The following is a 23,307-nucleotide window of genomic DNA, read 5'->3' on the forward strand; positions in this document are numbered from 1 at the left end:
GCAGGCCCGAGGGGTGCCCGCTGCACAGGGTGCTCCCCACCACCTCACCTTGCGCTGCGTGGCCCCCATCCGCACGGACTTCACGTCCACGGCCTGGTAGGTCAACCACAGGCCTGTGTTCACGTGCTGGATGTAGCAGACCGAGTCTCCGTACTTTATCTCAGAGGTCCCCATGCCATCAACTTCTTTCCTCACCCCTCCGTCCAGCTTTTCCTGAGGGGAGAAGAAAAGGGGCTAAGCAAAGCTTTTAAAATACTACTTTATATGGAAAGAACTTGGCCTTGTGGTAAATACATTCCTTGAAAACTTCAGCCCTCTGAAGTCCCCTGAAATAATAATGGTTGAATATTTTATACTAACAGTTCAACCTCTACTGAAGCATCAAGTAGAAAATTGTAAAAATAAGTAACATTTTCTTGAATTATTCACATGGATAGAAATTTATTTTGGCAAAACATCAAATTTTATATTGCTCAATGGCAAACTCCAAACCAGAGATCTTAAAACCAGTAGTACCAGCTTCATACTCTTTCCAGATTATTTTTTCCTTTATTGGTTCTTAAGCGCATAGGTTTGTGGGACAGCAAATCCAGGTCTGAGTCCAGTCTCTGCCACTTGCTACGCTGTGACCTTAGGACAAGTTAATTTCAGCTCCTATTTATCATCCATAAATAAAGCCAACAAAAATATCTCCCCCACAGTATCAGAAAAAAATGAGATAATGTATGTAAAATTTTCAGCACAATGTCTGAGATAAAGTAAACACTTAATTTTTAATGATTTTGACCATGAAAATGATGGTGCTGGTGGTTTTGTTAACAAGGATGTCCACTGTTAATGATGACTTCTTTAGAACTCTTCAAGACTACTGTGGCTCAGCTTCCAATACAGCAATTTCCAGCTCCGACTTTCTCTAAAGTGTCACAGGGGCTGGACGCCCTCTGCTGTGAAGCAGTCGATACTCTGGCACCAGCTAAATGTGTCTTTCAAATCCCTACATTTACAAAAATATTTTACCCTCACCTAAGGACTTTTTCACTGCTTTAGAGAGAGAGGGGGAGGAAAAAGAGGGATAGAGAGAGAGAGAGAGAGAGATGACAGGAACATCAGTTGGCTGCCTTCTTGTCCCTCCTGCATGTGCCTTGACCAGAACCTGGCCCATGACACTTCCATCTACAGGACAATGCTACAGTCAACTGAGCCACACCGGCCAGGGCTCAAATCCTTGCGTTTTAATGCTTCCTCATTCAACAGGTCCCTTTTAATCCACATCCCCCACCCACGCTTCATCCTGACCTCCTGTCACGAAATTCACTGTCATAAAGTTTTCCACAGTCCTTAAAATAACAGAAAAAAATCTACAACAGAAAAAAATCTACTACTTTTTGGTTGCAATACCTCTTTTAGTGGTTTCTTATTCTCCTTGGTCGAATTTTCTTTGTTAAATCTACTTTAAGTTTCTTTTATGACTTTGGTTGGTTGTTGTTTGAAATTAGTAACAGTTATGTAATACTGTAACTATCACTAATCCTGTGTCAGCTATACTATATAATGTTGTAACTATTACTAATTCTGTATTAGCTATACTATATGTAAATTAGGGACCTTTAGTTTGGGCATCACCTTTTAAATTTTATTTTTCTTTTGAGTAAAATTCATGTCTGTTATACAAAAAGGAAAATTTAAGCAAAAAATTCTGTCATTTGAATACTCTATTAGTAATAACTCAAAATGATTATAACTTTCTATCAACAATTGAAAATTAAAATGAGTTGCAATTGGTAAGGTCAAGGCCCTGTAAGAAAATGAATACATTTATAAATTAAGTTGATTTAACCATTATGCAAATAATTTGAAACACTATTCCAAGTATCTGTAATACAACAGATAACAAAGCGTTCCAATTTCATTTTATCAAACAAGATACACTACTAATCTACTTACACCAACCCTATCAACAGGAAAATTAAATCCTGGGGGGAAATACAACAATGTCATCACCTCCTCAGATTCTAACTTTTCTTCCCCTTTATCCAAGGAAATTAGTTTGCAGTCTGTTTGCAGACTTGCGGGTTGTGTGTTGCGGGGCCGCAGTTGCTAACTGTGAAGCTGTGCTGCGTCTGTCTTTACTGAAGTGGCTCCGTCACTGTGAATCAGAATCAGAAGTTTTAACTGTGAAACCTCATGAAGACTGCCTCTCGAGTCAGGTAAGAATTGCTGAAGTGATGTGAGAAAAAAACGAAAGAACACAGGCCTTCCTTCTTTTATTTCTCAGCTTTTTGAGTGTGTATTTGTGTGGCTCAGGCTTAGGAGAAATTCTGGGGGAAATAATCCAGACCCTTTGAATAAGAACAACAAACACAACGTGAACTGGGAGTAGGGCGGCTGGTGAGCTGTCTAATAGAAACTCACCTGGGTCACTAAAAGTTAAGTGTCCCAAACAGACAAGCAGCAATGGTCTGAATTCTGTATTAGCGATACCATATCTAAACTATAGGCCTTCAGTTTCGGAATGACCTTTTAAATTTTATTTTTCATTTGAGAATTCCAGCTATATATATTTGGGCAATAATGGAATAGTTTAGTTAGACTAATCCTCATAGACAATGATACATTTTCAAAGAAAAATGCTTTTGAAAACCTATCTGGATGCTCTTGAGTGGGACAAACTGGAGAACAGTCTCCTCTCTAAAGGGGAACAGCGCCCAGGAGACTCATGCAATGCTGCCTTGAGCTGCCTTGAAATCGGGCTGCCCTGCCCGCCACCCGCAGCCCGGGCAGAGTGACTGAGGAGTCAGGGGACACACTTAGGGCCCCAGCAGCCTGCAACCAGAAAAGCTGAATCAGAGAAGTAGCCACAGGACCTGCTTATAAAAGCCACCCCAATTCTTGCTGACCACTGAACCACACACACTCCAGGGAGGGCCAGTACAGAGACAGAAAGTGACACCACTAAGCAGAAACAGAAGCCACGGCCCACTGCAAACAGGAGAAAGCTGGAGCTCCGGACAGCGGGGTTAGCTGGCTGCCCAAAGCACAACCGCCCTTCAGAAGACAGCCGCAACAGAAGGCCGTCTCCACCACACAGCCTCCGACACCCTGCATGCTGTCAAAAATGAGAGGTCAAGGAACAAGGAAACTGATCTGAACTAAATTTTAAACAAAGTGACCGTACTAAAAAAAAAGCAACAGAAACTGACACAAAGAAGGCCCTCATAATTGGTAGCAGGCAAAGACTTTGAAACAACTATTATATATAAATATAAGATATGTACAAGGGCATAAAGAAAAATATATGCATAATGAATAAACAGGAGGAATCTCAGTTGAAAAATATAAATTATAAAAAATGAAATGTAATGAGAAAATGAAAACATAAATCAGTTTAATGTCAGATGGCAATCACAGACTGAGTCGGTCAAGTTGAAAGCAGGTAAACAGAAGTTTTCTAATCTCAAGGTCAGATGGCCACTACAGGCACCCTGACATGGCAGTTTTGCCAGCAAGCAGAGACTTCCCTGGAAAGGCTATGTAAAATGTAGTCCCTACACCTCCTGCCTGTAGCCAAGGACTGCTGAGACCCTTACTGTTGCCTCAGGACTCACTAACAGGCACGAAGGTTTAACATTGCTGCTCTACCCTATGATCTCACCATTAACAGGAACCTAATCAATAAAACGATCAAGCAAGCAAGTGAAGTATAGCCAGACACTGAAACTGAGAACAGGCTGGCAGTGGCCAGAGGGGAGAAGGGAGGGGATAATGGGGGAAAGGGTGAAGGGTTTGCAGGAATAAGTATAAAGGACACGTGGGCAGTAACAAGGGTGGGGGGTGGACACAGGGGAGGGAGGTGGGGAGGGATGGGGGAAAAGGAGGAAAACTGTACTTGAACAACAATAAAAATATTTTTAAAAATGAAATGAAATTAAAATTAAAAAACGCTGCAGCTCTAACTGTCTGTCCAGTGACAACAACCACAAGAACCACAGAAATCCTCCAAGGGAAAGCAGGTCTTTCCAACACAGTCTGCAGTTCTTAAAAAGACTACCATTCTCACTGTGAGAACTGTGGCTAGACACACATTTTCTCCTTTGCTTCATGTACACTCAGAGTGGGCTGCATTTCAACCATCGGAGAGATGCTGGCACTTTACGGAAATTGTTCTTCAAACAATTGCCTGGTTTCCTCCCTGACCGGAAATCTCATGGTTGATTACCTCTAGCCCAACGGTCCAGGCCCCCAGTACCTGAACAGTGCCTGAAAATGCTAAATTCTCAAAAACTCTCTGCCAAATGAATAAATGCATGTTTGGAAAGCAATCACATACCCCTTCTAATTTTCCATAATTAATGTGTTTACAAGCTACCCTACCATTCAAATAATTCTACTTATGAACGATGGGGGTATAAGATCTTCTAACAAGTATCAGAGTGGCTCCGGAAGTAAAAAAAAGGTCAGTCTGAAACACACAAGTGATGTTTTGTTATTAGACATACCAAACCAGTGCATTACAAAGCCAAAGCCACTTCCGAACATCCGTCCTAAGTGACACAAAAGGCACTGGAGATACCAGCTGGATTCACTAATAAATTTAAACTTGTCCTGTAGGATTATGTTCTTACTCTATGGACCAGATAGTTCAAGGAGATTCTTCTAGCATTAATTGAAATCATCTTTAAATCTCAAATTATTCTGCCAAGTGGCTGAGAGGATAAAGGGAAAAAAAGGTCTTTCTCCTTAGATGTTAGAGTCTTTCTTTTTATAATAGCCAGTCCTCCTTCAGACAAATAACGGTTCAAGTGAGGAAAGGTAAAGGTCAATAAAAAGCTGCATTCACTCCTTTTGGGTGCCGCACTGAAGCACAGAATAGTCGGTCACTGTGGAATATGAACCTAAAAATGCCACAGGGTCAGAGAACTTACTTCCCATCCAGGAAAGAGTTGCAAAACACACAGACACAGCTCTCTTTACCCCTGGCACTCAGAAATATTCACAGACTGATGGGTGGGCTTGTGCAGAGAGGTGATTTGGACACTTCCTGTGCTGGGGGGGTCTCTGCAGCAGTGAAACGAGTAGCAGAGTTTCCAAGGAGCCCTCCATCACCCTATGCGACCCTCTCCCCGAGTGTGGGCTGGGCCAGTGAGTACGGAGAACATCAGTCCTGTGATTAGGTCACCTCACATGGCAAAGGAGAAGAAGTGGTGCAGGTATAATTAAGGTCCCTAATCAATTGGCCTTGAGCAAATCAAATGGGAGATTATCCTGGGGCAGGGATGCTCAGTGAGCCCTTTGTAGAGAGCACAGGTTTTCCCTGAGCTCAGAGACCACATACAGCCAGTACCCATGGCATTCCATCCTGGCCCTGGCCTGCCTTTCAAAACCCCTCATCCCGTGGCTGACTCCATAGCCTCATGATCTCATAAAGCAAGTCCATGAGAGGGAGGGAGGGGAAGGGGGAAGAGGGGAGAGAGAGAAGGAGAGAGAGATTTGTTGTTCTACTTATTTACGCACTCGTTGGTTGATTCTTCTATGTGTCGTAATGGGGACTGAACCATCAACCTTGATATATGGGGATGATGTTGTAACCAACTGCGACACCAGGCCAGGGACCCCTTAGTATTCCTTCATACCTGGTGCGGGCTCTGCTTATCTGGTTGACCTCTGACTGATGATGCACCTCATCTTCCCCAATGGAGGTTTTAGCTAGCTCTCTGGTTTACTATCATTAAACAGGATCAGGATAAAAACTATCACTGAATTTGTGTATCTTCTGTAAAACCACAGTTGGCATTATTTTCTTTTTTTAAATACATTTTATTGATTATGCTGTTACAGTTGTCCCATCCCCCTCCCCTTTATTCTCCTCTGCCCTGCGCACCCTCTCCCACCGGCAATCCTCCCCCCATCCACCCCTTAGTTCATGTCCATGGGTCGTACATAAAAGTTCTCTGGCTTTTCCATTTCCTATACTGTTCTTAACCTCCCCCCATCTGTTTTCTACCTACCATTTATGCTCCTTATTCCCTGTACCTTTTCCCCATTCTACCCTTCCCCTTCCCTGCTGATAACCCTCCACGTGATCTCCATTTCTGTGATTCTGTTCCTGTTCTAGTTGCTTGCTTAGTTCACTTTTGTTTTTGTTTTTGTTTTTTTTTTTTAGGTTTGGTTCTTCATAGTTGTGAGTTTGTGGATATTTTACTGTCCATATTTTTTACCTTACTTTTCTTAGATAAATCCCTTTAACATTTCATATAATACGGGCTTGGTGATGATGAACTCCTTTAACCTAACCTTATCTGAGAAGCACTTATCTGTCCTTCCATTCTAAATGATAGCTTTGCGGGATAGAGCCATCTTGGATGTAGGTCCTTGCCTTTCATGACTTCGAATACTTCTTTCCAGCCCCTTCTTGACTGTAAGGTCTCTTTTGAGAAATCAGCTGAGAGTTTTATGGGCACTCCTTTGTAGGTAACTGTCTCCTTTTCTCTTGCTACTTTTAAGATTCTCTTCTTCTCTTTAATCTTGAGTAATGTAATTATGACATGGCTTGGTGTGTGTTTCCTTGGGTCCAACTTTTGGGGACTCTCTGAGCTTCCTGGACTTCCTGGAAGTCTATTTCTTTGCCAGATTGAAGAAGGTCTCCTTCATTATTTTTTCAAATAAGTTTTCAATTTCTTGCTCTTTCTCTTCTCCCTCTGGCACCCCTATGATTCAGATGTTGGAATGTTTAAACTTGTCCTGGAGGTTCCTAAGCCTCTCCTGATTTTTTTTGAATTCTTGTTTCTTCATTCTTTTCAGTTGAATGTTTATTTCTTTCTTTCTGCTCCAAACCATTGATTTGAATCCCAGTTTCCTTCCCTTCACTGTTGGTTCCCTGTACATTTTCCTTTATTTTGCTTTGCATAGCCTTCACTTTTTCCTCTATGTTGCAACCATACTCAACCATTTCTGTGAGCATCCTAATTAGCTACCAGTGTTTTGAACTCTGCATCTGATAAGTTGGCTTTTTGTAGCTTAGTTGTATTTTTTCCTGGAGCTTTGATCTGTTCTTTCATTTGGGCCATTTTTTTTTTTTTTGTCTCAGTGCATCTGTTATGTAGCAGGGGGGTGGAGCCTTAGGTATTTGCCAGGGTGGGGCAACTCAGATCACTATACATGGGGGAGGGGTTCGAGAGGGAACAGTGTTACTTGCTTGGCTCTCAGCTGACTTTCAGTCACTTCCCTCCCCTACACACAAGCAAGTTGGGCCCTTCTGGTCCTGATTCTGGGGGCAGAGGGGTCTCTCCAATGAACTCTCCTATGAAGCTGGAAGCTTTTCCCACCACCTCAACCCCCACAGGTTTTTAAAGCCAGAGGTTTTGAAGCTTTATTTCCCCACACTGGAACCCTGGGTTGCATGATCTGTCTCACTCCCCAGTTGTTCCTCCTGGCTTATCCACATGCAAATATGGTACTGTCTATTCAGCCAGCTGCCACCTTGCCAAGAGTCCTCACCACCACAGCTGCCTGTCTCTGCCCCTCCTATTGGTCTGGATGAATGTTTCTTTTTTAACTCCTTGGTTGTTGGACTTTAATACAGTTTGATGTTCTATCAGTTCTGGTTGTTTTTTATTTTTAAATTTGTTGTTGTCCTTCTTTTGGTTGTGTGAGGAGGCAAAGTGTATCTACTTATGCCTCCATCTTGGCTGGAAGTTGGCATTATCTTCCATTATGCTAGCAGCATCCCTTAGAGAAAGAGTTACTGCAAAAAATCTCTTTTGAATTTAACCCTGATTAAATAAAAATTCATCTCTAATGATAACTTTGTATAATTATTTTGGTAGGAAAAATACATGCTCTTTATTTTGCTTTTACTTTTTACATATTTAATCAATTACTGAACCACTATAATAGGTGCTCACCAGATCACAGGTACACAGCATATCTTTCCCGTCTGCTGTTATTATTGTAAAATCTTTAATTTTCTTACTAAAGAGAGCTTTGGTTTTACTACTTAGGTTTAAAGTCTGGATCTGCCACATAACTTATCTAAGCCTCAGTTTCCTCATCTGCACAATTAAGATTAGAAATAGTATCGAAGCATCATAGAGTTGAACTAGAATTAAATGAGATAATGTAGATAAGTTACTTGCACATTATTTGGCCCATAAATTAACCATTACTCTTATTATTATTGTGTTTTGTAAAGCATCAAAACATTTTTGAACCAAGAACAAAAATCCCAAACAAAAATAGCACTCTTTTTCAAAAACTATGTCCTAAAAACGGTTTTGCCCTTTCTATTTTTGCACTTGCTCCATGCGCCCTGTGGTCTCCCTGGTGGTCTATCTGAGTCTGGTGTTTCACCTTTTCAGCAGCAGCAGTTTCTAATCGTGGTGCCTGGGAGAGGAAACACGGGAGGAAACTGCCCAGGCAGGAACATTTTAGTGGCATTTTAAGCCGGAAAGTTACATCTTGGGGTAAGTATATATGTGACCGGCAAGATCTACCTTATGTTTAAAAATGACATTTCAACACACTTGAAAGTGAGGGTTGAGAATTCTAGGAGCAGAGGAAGTGAAGAATAAGCCCAAGAAAACCTACATGAATCAAACTGAATTCTCCATCATGTAAAATGTCTTCTTTAGAAGCAGACCAACATAATCATTTTGCAATAAAGATGTGTATCAAATTATCACACTGTACACCTTACAATTCCACAATGTTACATCAATTATATCTCAATAAAGCTGGGAAAATAAGAGGACCAACACAGGTTATATTATAATCTATTTCCTGCTCTGTTCTGCTTATTCTGAATAGGTATAGTTGCCAATGATTGTTGACTTCTGTCAAACCCTGAATTTCAGACGGGCGACTGAGTGCTCCCGACACTGTCCAAGATATCCTGATGACAACCAAGGGTGATGCTCCCCATACTGACTAGGAGTGTAAGTTTTTAAAGCCAGTCTCATTTATCACTTTAAGTAAGAAAAATCACAGTGATTTGTAGAATTTCAAAAATATACTAGCAAAGAGGACTTGCAAGGTTGTAAGCAAAGGAAAGCCAATGTAGATGGAAGGGTTCATGACAGGTGATTTTCACTTCAGAATTTCCAAAGCCATACCCCTGAATCAAGGTAAAAATTGGTATTTTCAACAGCCATAGAAAAGTTTAGTTTTTCGTCAATAATGCAAACTTGATTTGCAACACAGTAGTCATTTATTAATTGCATGCTGAATGTCTACCTAAAATCAAAGATATATGTTACATTAAAAAAGTCTTTGCCTTCCGAAAAATTTAAGTACTCATTATTTTCATTGGAAATAATATAACAAAAATATGTAATGATATGACAAGCATTTTCAGCCTGTCAGTGGCACTAAGGGAAAAAAATCAAGTGCACTGTTAGGTGAACCCAACATCTATTTCAAAGGCCAGAGCCTGTGACCAAATACCAGAGCCTGTGATCACTAACTGTTTAGCTACACCATTTTCTCTAAAATGTAGACAATATAAATATAATATAAATACAATATAAAACAACATTTTATTTTTTAAATATATACTTTAATCTTTAATTGGGGACTCTACTTTTATTCTATTTTAGTCGGTAAGTTCAATGCTTCTTAATTACGTGATTGCAGAAAATAACTTTTATCATGAATGGATGTTACATTCATGAGGCTACCTTTATTCCAATTAAATGAGTTTATATTTTAAACATTACAATCACCACTGTTAATAGCTCTTCAATTTTTCACAATGTGTTCATATATATGCATGAATTTCTGTCCCATTTACTTCTCCCTAGGACACCAGTTTGTATTTTGGAACTTCTTCCCATTCCCAACTGGAATATATTTGTGCTTCCTTCCAGAATAAATTTTATTGGCAAGTTCAAGAGCCCACAACCTGGGACACATTGCTATTTGTCCTATTTCAGGCTACATTAGTTGGGATTGGGAGATCATGTGAAATACATGTGAGAATATACATATAAGATACACGTATATTTAAGAAACACAAAATACTTCAAATCATCTGAAACACAGTCAAAAGCACAAGGTGAAAGTCGCACTCAGGGGAGACATCTAGAGTCACTGCTGCTGGGAGCACAGTTCACATCTGTTTGCTATAAAAGACATGCGTTCAGACAAATGAAGCAATTTCTGGAAACTACTTATTGTGATAATATTGGGTTGTCCAAATATGGTTTTTTCCATAAAAGACACATTTTTCATTTTTACCAGTAACTTTATGGATGTAGATATTGTGACTATGTCAGCTATCTCCTGTGTGGTATAAGGTTGATTATTCTCAATTAATGTCTCAATTTGATCACTGTCAACTTCAACTGGTCTGTTTGACCGTGGAGCATCGTCCAGCAAATATCCAGCATGAAGCTTCAACAAACCACTTCTGACACATTCCATCATTCACAGCACTTCCATACACTACACTACACTACACGAATCTTTTTTTTTACATTTCAGTTGCATATTTGCCTTTCTTGAAATAATAAAGCATAATATGCCAAAAAATGTTGTGTATTTTCTTCCAGCTTCAATATTAAAATGGCTATGCAAAAAATTCACCAATTTTAGTAAGTTTTTTTAAATGCACACTGATATGACAGCCTGTCAGAATACAATCTAACTAAATTGTTTTGAATGAAGTTAAAGACAACTAACCACTATTAGAGCCATCTTAAAGAAAAAAACAAATGAACTTTCTGACTAACCCAATACATTTCATTCACCAGCATACTACAAACATTACAATATGTCTGTAAAATTAGATCAGTTTACTAGGAAATTTACTTAAAACCCATAGTATATAAAATAAGATACAATTGCTTTTTATCTATCAAAATTAGCAAAGATTTCTAAGAATTATCTGTTGATGAGGGTGCACAGAAACACACACTTTCCTGCACTGCTGCTCAGAACAAACACTGACACCCAGCTCCGAAGGGCACTCGGTCTGCATGCGTCCGCTCCCTGGACCATGCCCAGCACCGAGAAGGTGGCCAGGCCAGACTGTGGCCTGCAGACACTGCTGTCTGAGAGTCTGCAGAAAGCACCTTCGGAAATGTCATATTCCCTAAACAACCCATCCAACTTCCAAAAAGGAAGCACCATCAATATACAGAAATATGTGGAGACAAAAATGTCCAATTTACAGGTACAAAATTCAAAACTCACTAAATCAACAGGAGTAGCTAAGTAACTCATGATAAATCTACATAACAGAATGTTGAATTACTGTCAAGATGTTATTAATCAAGATGTACAGTTGTACATTAAGTAAAAATTATATACAACATAGTATGTAATTTGCCCTATTTTATTTCATATCAGATATGCATATATTTGCTAAAAAGTAAACATACACACATTTAGAAACACAATTGTTTCTAAATGATGGGTTGTATATGATTTTAATTTCCTCTTACCACATTTTTTATACCGTTTTTAAAATGTTCTATAATGACTACACATTAAATATGTAATAAACAAATAATTTTAGAAAGAAATTATAGAAAGATTTACTGTCTCTACCCCCTGGAAAAAACTTTAATTACATAACCAGCCATTATCTTAGAGTTAGAACTCTACTGTGATTTTAAAATTAAAACGTTTTCCTGGCCTTCAGCTTTACCTTCTCTTGTCTCAACCACGTCATCACACTCAGTTGTCAGCGTGAGTTAAACAGAGTGTTGGGCAGCGAGTCAGTACTGCCCGCACAGGGCAGCAGGTCCCCACACACAACTGCTGGGCAGGGGCCCAGCCACAGATACTGAAGGGGTGGGGGAGCCACTCTCTGCACCATGGCAAGAAACAGTGGCCAAAATCCAAAAACAACCCAAATTCTCCAAGTGCATATTAGGAGAGACATTTGGAGAAAAAGCTCCATGTTCCCAAGCACTTCTAGTTTGATCTTCCTGAAGCTCCCAAATGTAAATGGCAGAGCAGTCCATCAATCATCTAGCCAGATACAAACACATGCAGAGTTTATTTAAATTAAAACAATAACATTTTGTAATTACAACTTACTTTTCTTTCCCTCAACAATATTCTGATGGACATATTTTCAGATCAACATATTCCAATAGCCAGTATCACTTAGTTATCAACTATATTTGTTAAACACTTGACTCTTTGCCATGGTAAAGAATGATAAAGTTAACTTGCTTAGGCTTTATTTTATTGCTGTCAAATAGAAAAAACAGATTGATAGATTAGTGGCTATATGTATGGCAGAAAGCTTTAACACCTGCTCATGTATTTTTCTCTTTTCAAGTCCTCCTCCATTGGAATACCCCAGGCCCTTCCAGCTGGAGGCACCCATCTGTCTCCTGGAGAATTAGGGTTGTTACAGAAAAACGAATAGAAAGAGAATGGCAGTATTCATCTTCCTACAGCAAAATCAGGATTTTTGGAGAGCAGGGAATATGATTGTTACAGAAACGATGAAAAAGAAAGATGAACTCAATATCCCATGTCCCCAGCAAGAGTAGGATTTGGGGGCCATGGTCAGATGACAGTGACAGGCCTGTGGAGCCTGTGCAGGGTGGGGCGGCCCTTCCGCTGCGTGAGGCTGGGTGAGGTGCAGGGTGAACCGCCTGGGCTCCCAGAGCCACAGCACACCCAGGATTCCAGCTGGGCCTGGTTGTTTAAACTCACTCCAGCCAGGTGGCTGGAGCCCAGATGGCCTCATGTCCACAGGCTACCCTATGATCCCAGCCAGGTGACTGAATAAGTGACTTGCCTGCCCTGCCCTGGGCTCCCCCTCTGGTGAAATGGGGCCCAGATTCCCAGCAGATCAGTCATGCAGAGGGCTCAGCTCTGCGGGCCAACCTGCTCGGCACCACAGAATGGAAGCAGTTACTGGCTTTAAAAAACCAAGTGGTGGGGGAGGTCCCTGCCTCCCAATGGCCTCAACAAGCTCTAGGAGGCAGAACTGTGAGCGTGTCCCCATCTACCAGCCAGATCCATGCCCTCCCAGCATTCCTGACTGAGAGAATGCCACTTAGGGTCAGGGCTCCAGGACGGCTCAGTTCTCCAGGCCCTTGATGGCATGGAATATGCATGTGTACGACATGTCCTACTGCACATTATTTACGTATTGTACACATTTTATGTATCGTCTGCCTAACTGTCCCGAACAGAGAAACCTGACTGGTGTCTCCGACTCCTAGGCCCTTCTGTGTTTCTTCTTGTGCCTCCTGCAGGCTTTGCTGTCCGGACAATGACACCCAGTTACTGTATGTGCTGCGCAGTTCTGGCAACTGCTGGCCCTCCAGTGCAGCGTGCCCACTCAGTGCTCTCTTCAGCTGAAGCCCTCCTCCCCAAGAGTAAGATCAGACTCCTTTCTTTTTTTTCTTTTTATCCTCCCGAGGATTTTGCCATTGATTTTAGAGAGAGAGGAAGCGGGGGGAGAGAGAGGAATTACCAGTGTGAGAGAGAAACAGTGACAGGTTGCCTACCACACACACCCAAGAGAAGATTGAGCTCACAACCTAGGCATGTGCCCTGACCAGGAATCAAACCCGCGACCTTTTGGTACAGGGGACAACGCTCCAACCTACTGATCCACCCACCCAGGGCCAGACTCCTTTCTTTTTGTCTGTAGTGTCCTGCTACTGATCAGCCATCATTTCACTTACAACCTCTCCAAACAAAGCTGTTTATGTGAGTCTCGGCACCAACATAAATTATACTTCATGAGCCAATATGAAATTGTCATTTTAAATTGTGGTTGTAGCCTATTTATATGCATCGATGGGACAAATACACTGGGCCTTCACTCTGCGTGTTTTAGCCATTACCCCATGTGGTCCACGTCTCTCTTGACCATGAACCTCTGGCCGTGGGCATCCAAGGCTCTTTATCAACCCTCACTGCCTTCTCCTGAGGCTGAACAGCATCGGTGACACAACAGTGTCTCCCTCTGTTTCCCACCAGCATCCCGCTCTCCCACCACCTTGTTTTAGCAAAGTTAACCATCTTTCAGGGTGTGCCTTTTTACTGGTAAGTATCTCACAACTCTATCATTCGATTTTTCAGTTTTAAGAAAATATTCTTTGACTTTAGCAACTTCATAGGGGCAATCAGAGCACTTACCGTACCTGCCACTTTCTCCTCCAATTTCTGTTAGACAGATTTTGCCTCCCATAATGCTGTGTCTTGACAGTCTTCTCTAGAGCCTTCATCCGATATTCCTGCTCAGGGCTCATGCGTCTGGGGCGTGACTGTGCTAAACCGCATCTGCTAGGATGCCAATCACGCCTTCCAGCTAATGTTCTGTAGTAAAGCTGCGTATCATTTGAATAGCTACCTGTTTTCTATGTGGAAAGAGCTGCCTCCATCAGGCAGCTGATTCCTCTGTAGTGGGCTGAAAATGGTTCTCGTGGGGCTGTGGTGCTACTGGTGGATAAACTCGCAGATCCCCACCCCTCTGCTTAGTCAGGCTTACAGGAGAAGCCCAGTGACACCAAGTTTGTTCACAGTAACACCAACTGCCTTCCAACCAGAGAGAAGGGACAACTCAGTCCACAGCACCACCCATCCGATGCCCACCCAAGTACCACTGCCAAGCCGCCCTGTGGTTCACATGGCAAATATGTGTGCGTGGGTCCTGAGGTTTCCCACTAGAGAGAACCAGCTCTCTCTCACTGTCACCACAGAAAACAGAGGCCTGCACTGGCTGTCCCTCCAAGAGATCTCCACCATCTGTGTGCCCCAAAGCTAGAGTCCTGAGAGACAGAGTCAGGGGCACCCATGGGCCCCTGTCTGTTCAGAGCTGCTCTGGTCTCAGCCAAACTTGCCTTCACCTACAACTGGGGAGTAAAGAGTAGTATTTCCAAGACCAAAGCTAGCCAGTAAACGCCGTTCCTGTCACTCCACCCCAGCTTCATTAAATTAAGGATAGAAATACACAACCATGAGAAAAAATGAATGCAATCCACGCTGGCCTTTATCAGTTGAACCTGTGACTCTGAGCTGTTGCTGACACAGCACACTGTTAGGACACCTGCTATCTTGCTGGGGATGCTTAGGAACCCACTGCACAGGGTAGGAGACCAGTGTGCTGGGACCAGCCAGGTGCCAAGTGAACCGCTAGCCCTCCAACAGGACTCACGTGCACTCACTGCTCTCTGCTACTCACCATCTGGTTCACAGTGAGTCCCCCTGGCAACCCAGTGGTGCTCTTGCAAGTTCTGTCCTTACCAGTGAGTCACGTAAGAGGAGGGGTCTGGAGTGGATGTGCACCGTGCCTCTGAGAAGAGGCTCTGCCAAGCTCCACTGCCACACTCCCAGCAGCACAAGCCCTGTGCAGACTGTGCACACAGGCAGAGTGAAGGCAACGGAAAGGAGCTGGGCAGACGTGGTATACATTAGGGACCAGGCGAGGCACCTGGGCAGAGGTCACAGGTTGAGGAAGTGGGTTTTACTGGAGAAGAATGGATGAAAGAGAAGCTGGGAATTTAGAAATGCATGTCAGCCATGGTCTCGTCAATTGTTTTACACTTTTCACGTCAGGGGAAACAGGCTGGCATTACTTACAGGAAATCCAACATTACGGTTTACACCTTACCTTGGAAGACCGGAAGGTAAATGCTGTTGACTTTACATCAGCTTTCTCTTTGTCCACCAGGAGGAGGGTTTTGTCTTCCAGGAGGCTCAGGTACTTTCCCGTTGTGACGTGGCGCAGTCGGAAAGGCTGGCCCCATCTTATGTGGCTTCCGCTCCACCTAACAGAGACAGGCCACATTTGACCTCACAGCAGCCGCACCGCACGGCAGACAGCAGTGGACTGCAAGTGCCAGCGCGAGCACAGGGCTCTGCCTGTGCTGCCCTGGTTTGTGTTCTCAAGCACCTCAGGATACGGGTGGCACTAATGTCAGTTCACAGAACAAGATGGGCATTCAGGACAATCAGGTAACATTCAGCGTATGCAACTAACAGGAAACAGAAGTGAAACTTAACTCTAGGTCTTCTGACTTTAAGTGTGATACCACCTACACTCTGCCCACTAGTCACAGATACAGAAATTATAAGTTTAACTGTGACTTTAGAATTTACTAGTTAAAAACTTCAGCTGTTGGATTTTCACAGATTTCAAAAATAGTGGGATAGTCAATGCCTAATCATGATTAATTGGAATTCATATATATAAACTGAAGTATAATTTACTTGAAAAAAGAAATAGATTCCTATGTTTGAAATTTAACATTAAAAAACAAGTACCTCATTAAAAAACCAATGAACAAAAAAAGACAAACCAAGAAAATGAAAACTATAAAAAAGGTCAAAAGGAAAAAAATATACAATAAAAAGAAAATATAAACTAAGGTTACAGAACAAATATAAAAAGCAAAGTTATGATCATTAAGATCTGCTTTTAAAAATAGTGACTCTGAGGTAGGGTGGAAAAGGCAAATCAAGGCAGAAGCCACCCCCACCTCACTGAGTGCAGTGAGGACCGACAGCCGTGTGAGTCGGAGCCTTGGACTCGCTTGCACGGAGCAGCAAAAACTGCTTCTGACACACAGGACTTGCAGGGAGCTCGGCACCTCGAAAAGCAAGGACAGCCTCTTACCCACTGGTAAGAAACATGTTGACAATCAAACAATTTTTTAAAAACTAGGAATAAATGAGTGGAAAAGAATTTCCACGCATATAAAATCTCGGGAGACAGAGGCAGCACAGTTGGTGTTAGACAATTCAAGGAGAAGCATGAAGGGCATACTGTCAGGTGCTTCAGAAAGAGGAAAGGTAAACTCTAAAAGGAATGTACGTAGTGGCCACTAATAATGAATCCAGTAAGTAAAAAGGAAAGATGTGGAAGACTTCGATCATCATTTCAAGATCATTTTATCAATTAATAAATTTGTTTTAATATAGAGTCATTAAAAACTACTGCAGTCTATAAATTGACAGGTTTTTTTTTTTGCAAATTTTTCTGTTTTAGTAAACTGTAAGTCATTTTCATGCTGTCTTCCTGAACTGGTTTTTTAACCTGTGATACTATCACTGAAAATTTACAGTGCCAATGATATTACAGTACATTTGTACATGAATTTGTTTATAGAGACAAATACTTTGGATAAGTCCCCCAACTAAATTAATAACCATTTGCCAATACAGGCCTGCAGTAAACCCTGATAATAACCCCATGTTCTCTTAAAATAAAATTAAAGTTTGTTTTGCCACAAAAGCATATTAAGACATTTCTAGACAGATAATAAATAAGCTTTATTTATTCCCTTCTTCTAAACTTAAATGTATTCTTTGCAAATGCTATGAAAAACATAATTACTTTTAATATTCATTTTCATGATTTGAAGAAGCATTTGAATATATTTTCCCAAAGAATCATCATAGCAAACAACCTCCTTTTCAAATAGTCTAAAAATCTGACCAAACGCAGGTTTTTCACCAGAACTTTAGAGGGCGTTCTGCACACCATGCTCAAAGCCATGTAACAGGGCTCCCTGCAAGTCACTAAGGGGATTCTGTTAGAACAGAATGAATTTGGCCACTTATTGGGAAACACTGTAATGTTTAAGCACATTTTCTTCAGCTTATAGGCACTCAGATCACTTGGTTTCATATGCCCGTGGCCCCAAAGAAAAGAGAAGAGGCCCAGGAGAATCAAGGGGCAAGAAAATAAGATTTAGTAAAGACTGAAAATTGTAGTGTAACATAGATATATAAAGCGATTTCCTATGGTAACACAGAAAACTGCTCCCTCTGTATTACTTATAATTACTTCAAATTACCTCAAAGGAATGAGGAGCACTTGGTCATTCTTCATGATACATAGACCTCTAATTTTACTTACATAGAGTGTAAGAAAGAAGAATTTGAAGTATACATAATGCATATTTTTAATTGCAATGATCATTCCCATTACAGAAACTAATATATATCCTACTTACAAAGTTCTTACAAGTTTGCACTGGGGTAAAATACTAGAATAGGTTTCCTATTACATTTAACTCCTAATATTAAAACTATTAAAATGCTCATGATACTGAAAAACTTTTGACAATGTTAAATTTATTTGTGTAAGTTTGCAATTATAACAAATATATAGTTTGGGGCTTCATTCAAGAGAAAAATACGTAGACCATCCCAAACATTAGTTATTATAACATAACTAATGACCTTTGGAAATCAAGTTCTATAATAAACATAAGCAGGATCTTTGACTATCATTACCTAGTATAAAAAAATGAGTGATTATATGGCCATTGCATATAATTAGAAGTGTAAATTAAATGCAATCTAATTTGTACATTTAAAATAAACACCAAGCAGTTCAAAGATTCAGCAGAATCTGAAAAAAAATCTTTAAAATGACAACACATTACCTATGCACCTCCTGCTTTCCCACTGTAGACAGGAAGGTGAAACAGTACCAACCAGCCTCACAGAGTAGAACAAAAAGTCTGTCTTTCACCTTTTAAATGGCTGACAAACCACCTGCTCCGCCTTCTGCTGCCACGTCCCGAGGTCCCCAGTCACCTGGGTTCTTGGGGGCAGTCAGTATAGACATGAACACTGCTGTGATATGGCCCATCACCCATCACCCTCGCTGCCCAGGAGGCCAGGCCCTTTCTATGAAGCAGGTGTCCATTGAAAGTTAAAACCAACACATCACTTTCTGTTTCCAACATCAAGCATCAGGCCATGGATGAGAAACAGAGAGGTGGGCAGAACAATAGGATTTATGTAATTACACTTCACCAACAATATTGCTGACAATAAAACTGAAGATCTTCTAGGTTTTCGGGAGTCCTCATCCTTCCTTCTTTTTTTAAATCTAAAAACTGACACAGATTTCTGGTCAAGATGGTGGCATAGGTAAACACAGCTGACCTCCTCACATAACCACATCAAAATTACAACTAAATTATAGAACAACCATCACTCAGAGTGTCAGAAATCCAGTGGAATGGAAGTCTGACAACTACAGAATTAAAGAAATCACATCCACCCAGACTGGTAGGAGACACAGAGATGCAGAACAGGCTGATCCAGCATCCCATGTGGTGGATAAAAATTTGGAAGGGATATGTTGGGACTGAGGAGCCCCATCCCAACACTGGGCTCCCAGCCCAGGTTTCAGTGCCAGGAAGATAAGTCCCCATAACTTCTGGCTGCAAAAGCCATCAGGGACTAAGTTGGTGGGAGAAACTTCTGGAGTCCCTAGCAGTTCCTCTTAAAGAACCCACACATGGGTTCCACACATGACGTTAACTCAGATTTATTCCCTCTGAGCTCCAACACTGGGGTAGCAGCTTGAAAGGCACCAGTGGCATACAGGGATGAACAGGGGTATCTGGCATCAAGGCGAGAGCTGGGGGACAGCTTTCTCCCAGACAGAAAGGCAGGGAGAGACCACTTTCCCTTTTCTGAACCCTCTCCTGACAGAGTCACAGAGCCACAGAGCCAGCAGGTGGATGCCATATCTGAGACTCCATCACCTAGCAATCACTGCTTGCCCTGCTCTGAAGATCCCAAGACTCCATCCTACCCAACTTATGGGCCCACACAACCTGTTAACAGAGACTTTTCCATATGAATGGCTGGTCTTGGCTCATGCTTCACAACTTCCTAAATGCTCTCAAACAAGCAACAGCTGACCTCAGTGAGCCCAGCCCCTGTACTTCTTGCTAAGTGGCCCCTGTGTGGCAAAAGCAGTAGCCACCCTAGGTTCACAGCTTGCCTTCACCTGGGAATCTCCAAGCCAAACACAAGTAGCAGCTAACTCAGATTGCTTTATAGACCAGGCAGGGTGACCCAGGCAAAACACAACTTGGGGCTGACCTTGGCCTGCATTGTCCAGGAAATCTCAGAGCCAGTTGTCTACTAGGTACACAGGGGACCCATGCACCTAGTGGACAGCTATAGACCATATTGGACCACCACCACCCTGCCCCTGCACAAATGGTCCTCCATGGAGGGCAGAGGTTGGTGGTCAGTGGTCATAGCCAGTCCTTGTACCCGACTGGCCTGGGTAAATTCCTCCCACTGACCTGCCAACAGCAATCAAGGTGCAACTATAAGAGAAGGGTGTACTCAGCCTACACCTCACGTACCCAGCTTGGGTGATAGAGGAGGCTGTGCCACTGGACCCTACAGGACACTGATTACATTAGGCCACACTTCGAAGAGGGGGGAGTCATAGATGCTCTACCTAATACACAGAAACAAACAGAGGGTAGCTGCCAAAGTGAGGAAGAAACATGACCCAGATGAAAGAACAGATCAAAACTCCAGAAAAACAGCTAAACAAAAGGGAGATAAGCAATCTATCAGATGCAGAGTTCAAAACACTGGTTATAAGGATGCTCAAAGAACTTAGTGAGGACCTTAACAGGATAAAATAGATCAATCAGAAACAAAGGATTCACTAATTGAAAAAAAGGAACAATTTACAGGCAAACAACAGTAGAGTGGATGAAGCCAAGAATCAAATCAATGATTTGGAATGTAAAGAAGTGAAAAACAACAGAACAAGAAGACGACAGAATCCAAAAAAGTGAGGATAGTGTAAGCAGCCTCTGTGACAACTTCAAGTATTCTAACATCTGCATCATAGAAGTGCCAGAAGAGAAAGAACAAGAAATTAGAAGTCTATTTGAAAATATAATGAAAGAAAACTTCCCTAATTTGATGAATGAAATAGACATGCAAGTCCATGAGATAAAGAGAGTCCCAAACAAGATGGATGCAATGAGGCCTACTCTAAGACACATAATTAAAATGCCAAAGATGAAAGACAAAGAGAGAATTTAAAAGCAGCAAGAGAAAAAAAGTTGCCTACAGGGGAATTCCCATAGGACCATAAGCTGATTTCTCAAAAGAAACTTTGTGGGCCAGAAGGGATTGGCAAAAAATATTCAAAGTCATAGAAAATAGGGATGTATAGCCATGATTGTTCTACCCAGTAAAGATATCATTTAGAATCAAAGGGCAGGTAAAGAGCTTCCCAGACAAGAAAAAAACTAAAGGAGTTCATCATCACCAAGCCATTATTATAATGAAATGTCAAAGGGACTTACCGAAGAAAAGGAGAAAGATCAGAACTATCTTCAAAAGAATAAAATGGCAATAAATATATCTATCAACAATTGAATCTAAAGAAAAAACTAAGCAAACAAGAAGAACAGAGACAAAATCACAGACATGGAGAGTGTTTTGATGGATGCCAGATGGGAAGGGAAAGGGAGAGAATGGATGAAGATGTGAGGAGATTAAGAAATACAAATAGGTAGTTACAGAATAGCCATGGGGATGTAAAGTACAGGTACAGGAAATAGAACAGCCAAAGAACTTATTCACATGACCCATGGACATGAACAATGGTGGGGGGAATGTCTGAGGGAGTGGAGGGGGGGCAAAAGGAGAAAATTTGGACAACTGTAATAGCAACTGTCATTAAAATATAATTAAAAATAAATATGAATTTAAAAACAGATTTAGGACCTCATTTGCTCAAGAAAATTTCATTTCTTCAAGCACATAATCATGAATGGTGGGTGTATCTATAAATTTAAAAAATCTGGGTTCTGTTCATAAGGAAACAGATATCTAAACTTCACTTTTATTGACTATGTCATTTTTCTAATTAGCTGTCATTTGTATAATACACAAGTTAAAGGATATACATCTATATATTTACAAACCCTTTCCCTAAACTCACTGAGTAATTTATGAAGTACATAAAAACTAGTGTTATTTCTTTTGCTTTATAAGTTTGTCTCTTCTTTTCTACCTCCTTAAGAGATGTAGTTCCAATAAATTTTAGGTTCAATATTTATCAGATGTTTTAATATTTAGGTGTATCTGGTGAACTATTTATATAGAAGAAATGTTATGTCAATTAATAATTAACAGGGTTAAGATAAAAGAACTTTTTTAAATTACAGACACACGACATAGGAAATATAAAAAAGAAATTCAATTTATATACATACTTTTGTTGTATGAGTAAGCAGAAAAAGTTTTGTGAACATAAGCATGACTGGGATAAAATTATGTCATGGGAGAGTAACATGAATACAATTTTAATGAGAAAGAAAAATACATAATTTTTAATATTAAAGAAGACCATGCCAAAGTATTTTTAAATACATAAAATGGGACTAAATCACAGCAATACTTAGAGTCAGGGTATAGTTTTAAAAGAATGATGTGACCATTTTAGTTTAAAATGTCAGTACTTACAATATATTGTAAGTTACATTCTGTGCATCTATTTAAAGTGATAAAAATAGTCCTATGTCATACCTTACCATGTTCAAGGATACATAAAGTTTTTCAAAATTATTGCCTGGGATTATAAACAAAAACAACTGAAAAGCACTAAACTATTTGAATCATCATTAGATAAGCATTAACCTCAAAATACAACACCTACGAAAATAGCTATTCTATACTAAGACTATATGCCCATCCTTACACCCATCCGTGGAGTCTATAATCCTAAATCAGTAATTTCTTTAAGGTATACTAGAGAACAAATGCATTGAAAATGCACTACTTTAGGCAAAGAACTGAACCTTATAATCATTTTAAATCAATTTTAGTTCTATTAAACATAGTTCAAAATGACACTTTTACTATCAATATTGCATTTATTTAAAGGAACTAAAAGTCAGGCTCTAAACAGCTTTTTGAAATCACCAGGTAAAAATACACACACAGAAATTCTTATTTCTCTAATGAATACAAACCAACTTCGTATTACCATGCACACTGCTGACTCAGCTGTTAAGTTATTTGTAAGTAAACAGCAACTGCCAGTAATGATCGAGTGCTCTGGCTCATGTTCGAGTTTCCTCTGTTTTGCATGTGCTTTCAGAAGGTTCAATCCAGAGCCTGCCAGACTTGAAACGTGCAACAGGCTTGTGCCTCCAAGCCCACATCACTGTCCCAGCAGCATTTTGTGTCGGGAGATGCACAGACTGGGTGTGATAATGTTAAGAAAACCAACAAGGCTAAGTACAAAAGCAGGTTACCTACCACCCAGTGAGTGGAGGTGATAATGGATAAACAAGGGAGGCAGAGGGTAGGGAAGCAAACTCTCCACGCCCAGGGCTTCATTTGCTGGTCCGCAGCAGTCCTTAGCATGACCATTTCACATACAGCACATGAGAAGCACTAGACACGTCTTACACACTTAGGCTGCATACAGACACTCTACTCACGCGACTCGTAGCGTCTCCAGTCTCCACAGGGACCGTGCGTGCACAGACACAGCTCCACCTTCATAATGAACAGTCCTGTCAAAAAAAAAGCCTGATT

General features: G+C 41.0%; 1 protein-coding gene across 1 annotated transcript in view; it reads right to left on the minus strand.

Moving 5' to 3' along the window:
- Positions 1 to 23,307, minus strand: part of RYR2 (ryanodine receptor 2) — a 533,272-nt gene that overhangs the window by 271,137 nt on the left and 238,828 nt on the right. The window contains 3 exon segments of the mRNA XM_036016051.1: positions 49 to 213; positions 15,584 to 15,740; positions 23,211 to 23,285. Of these exon segments, the coding sequence (XP_035871944.1) occupies positions 49 to 213; positions 15,584 to 15,740; positions 23,211 to 23,285 (397 nt within the window).

This window comes from Phyllostomus discolor, chromosome 15 (assembly GCF_004126475.2).
Source record: "Phyllostomus discolor isolate MPI-MPIP mPhyDis1 chromosome 15, mPhyDis1.pri.v3, whole genome shotgun sequence".
NCBI classification, from domain to species: domain Eukaryota; kingdom Metazoa; phylum Chordata; class Mammalia; order Chiroptera; family Phyllostomidae; genus Phyllostomus; species Phyllostomus discolor.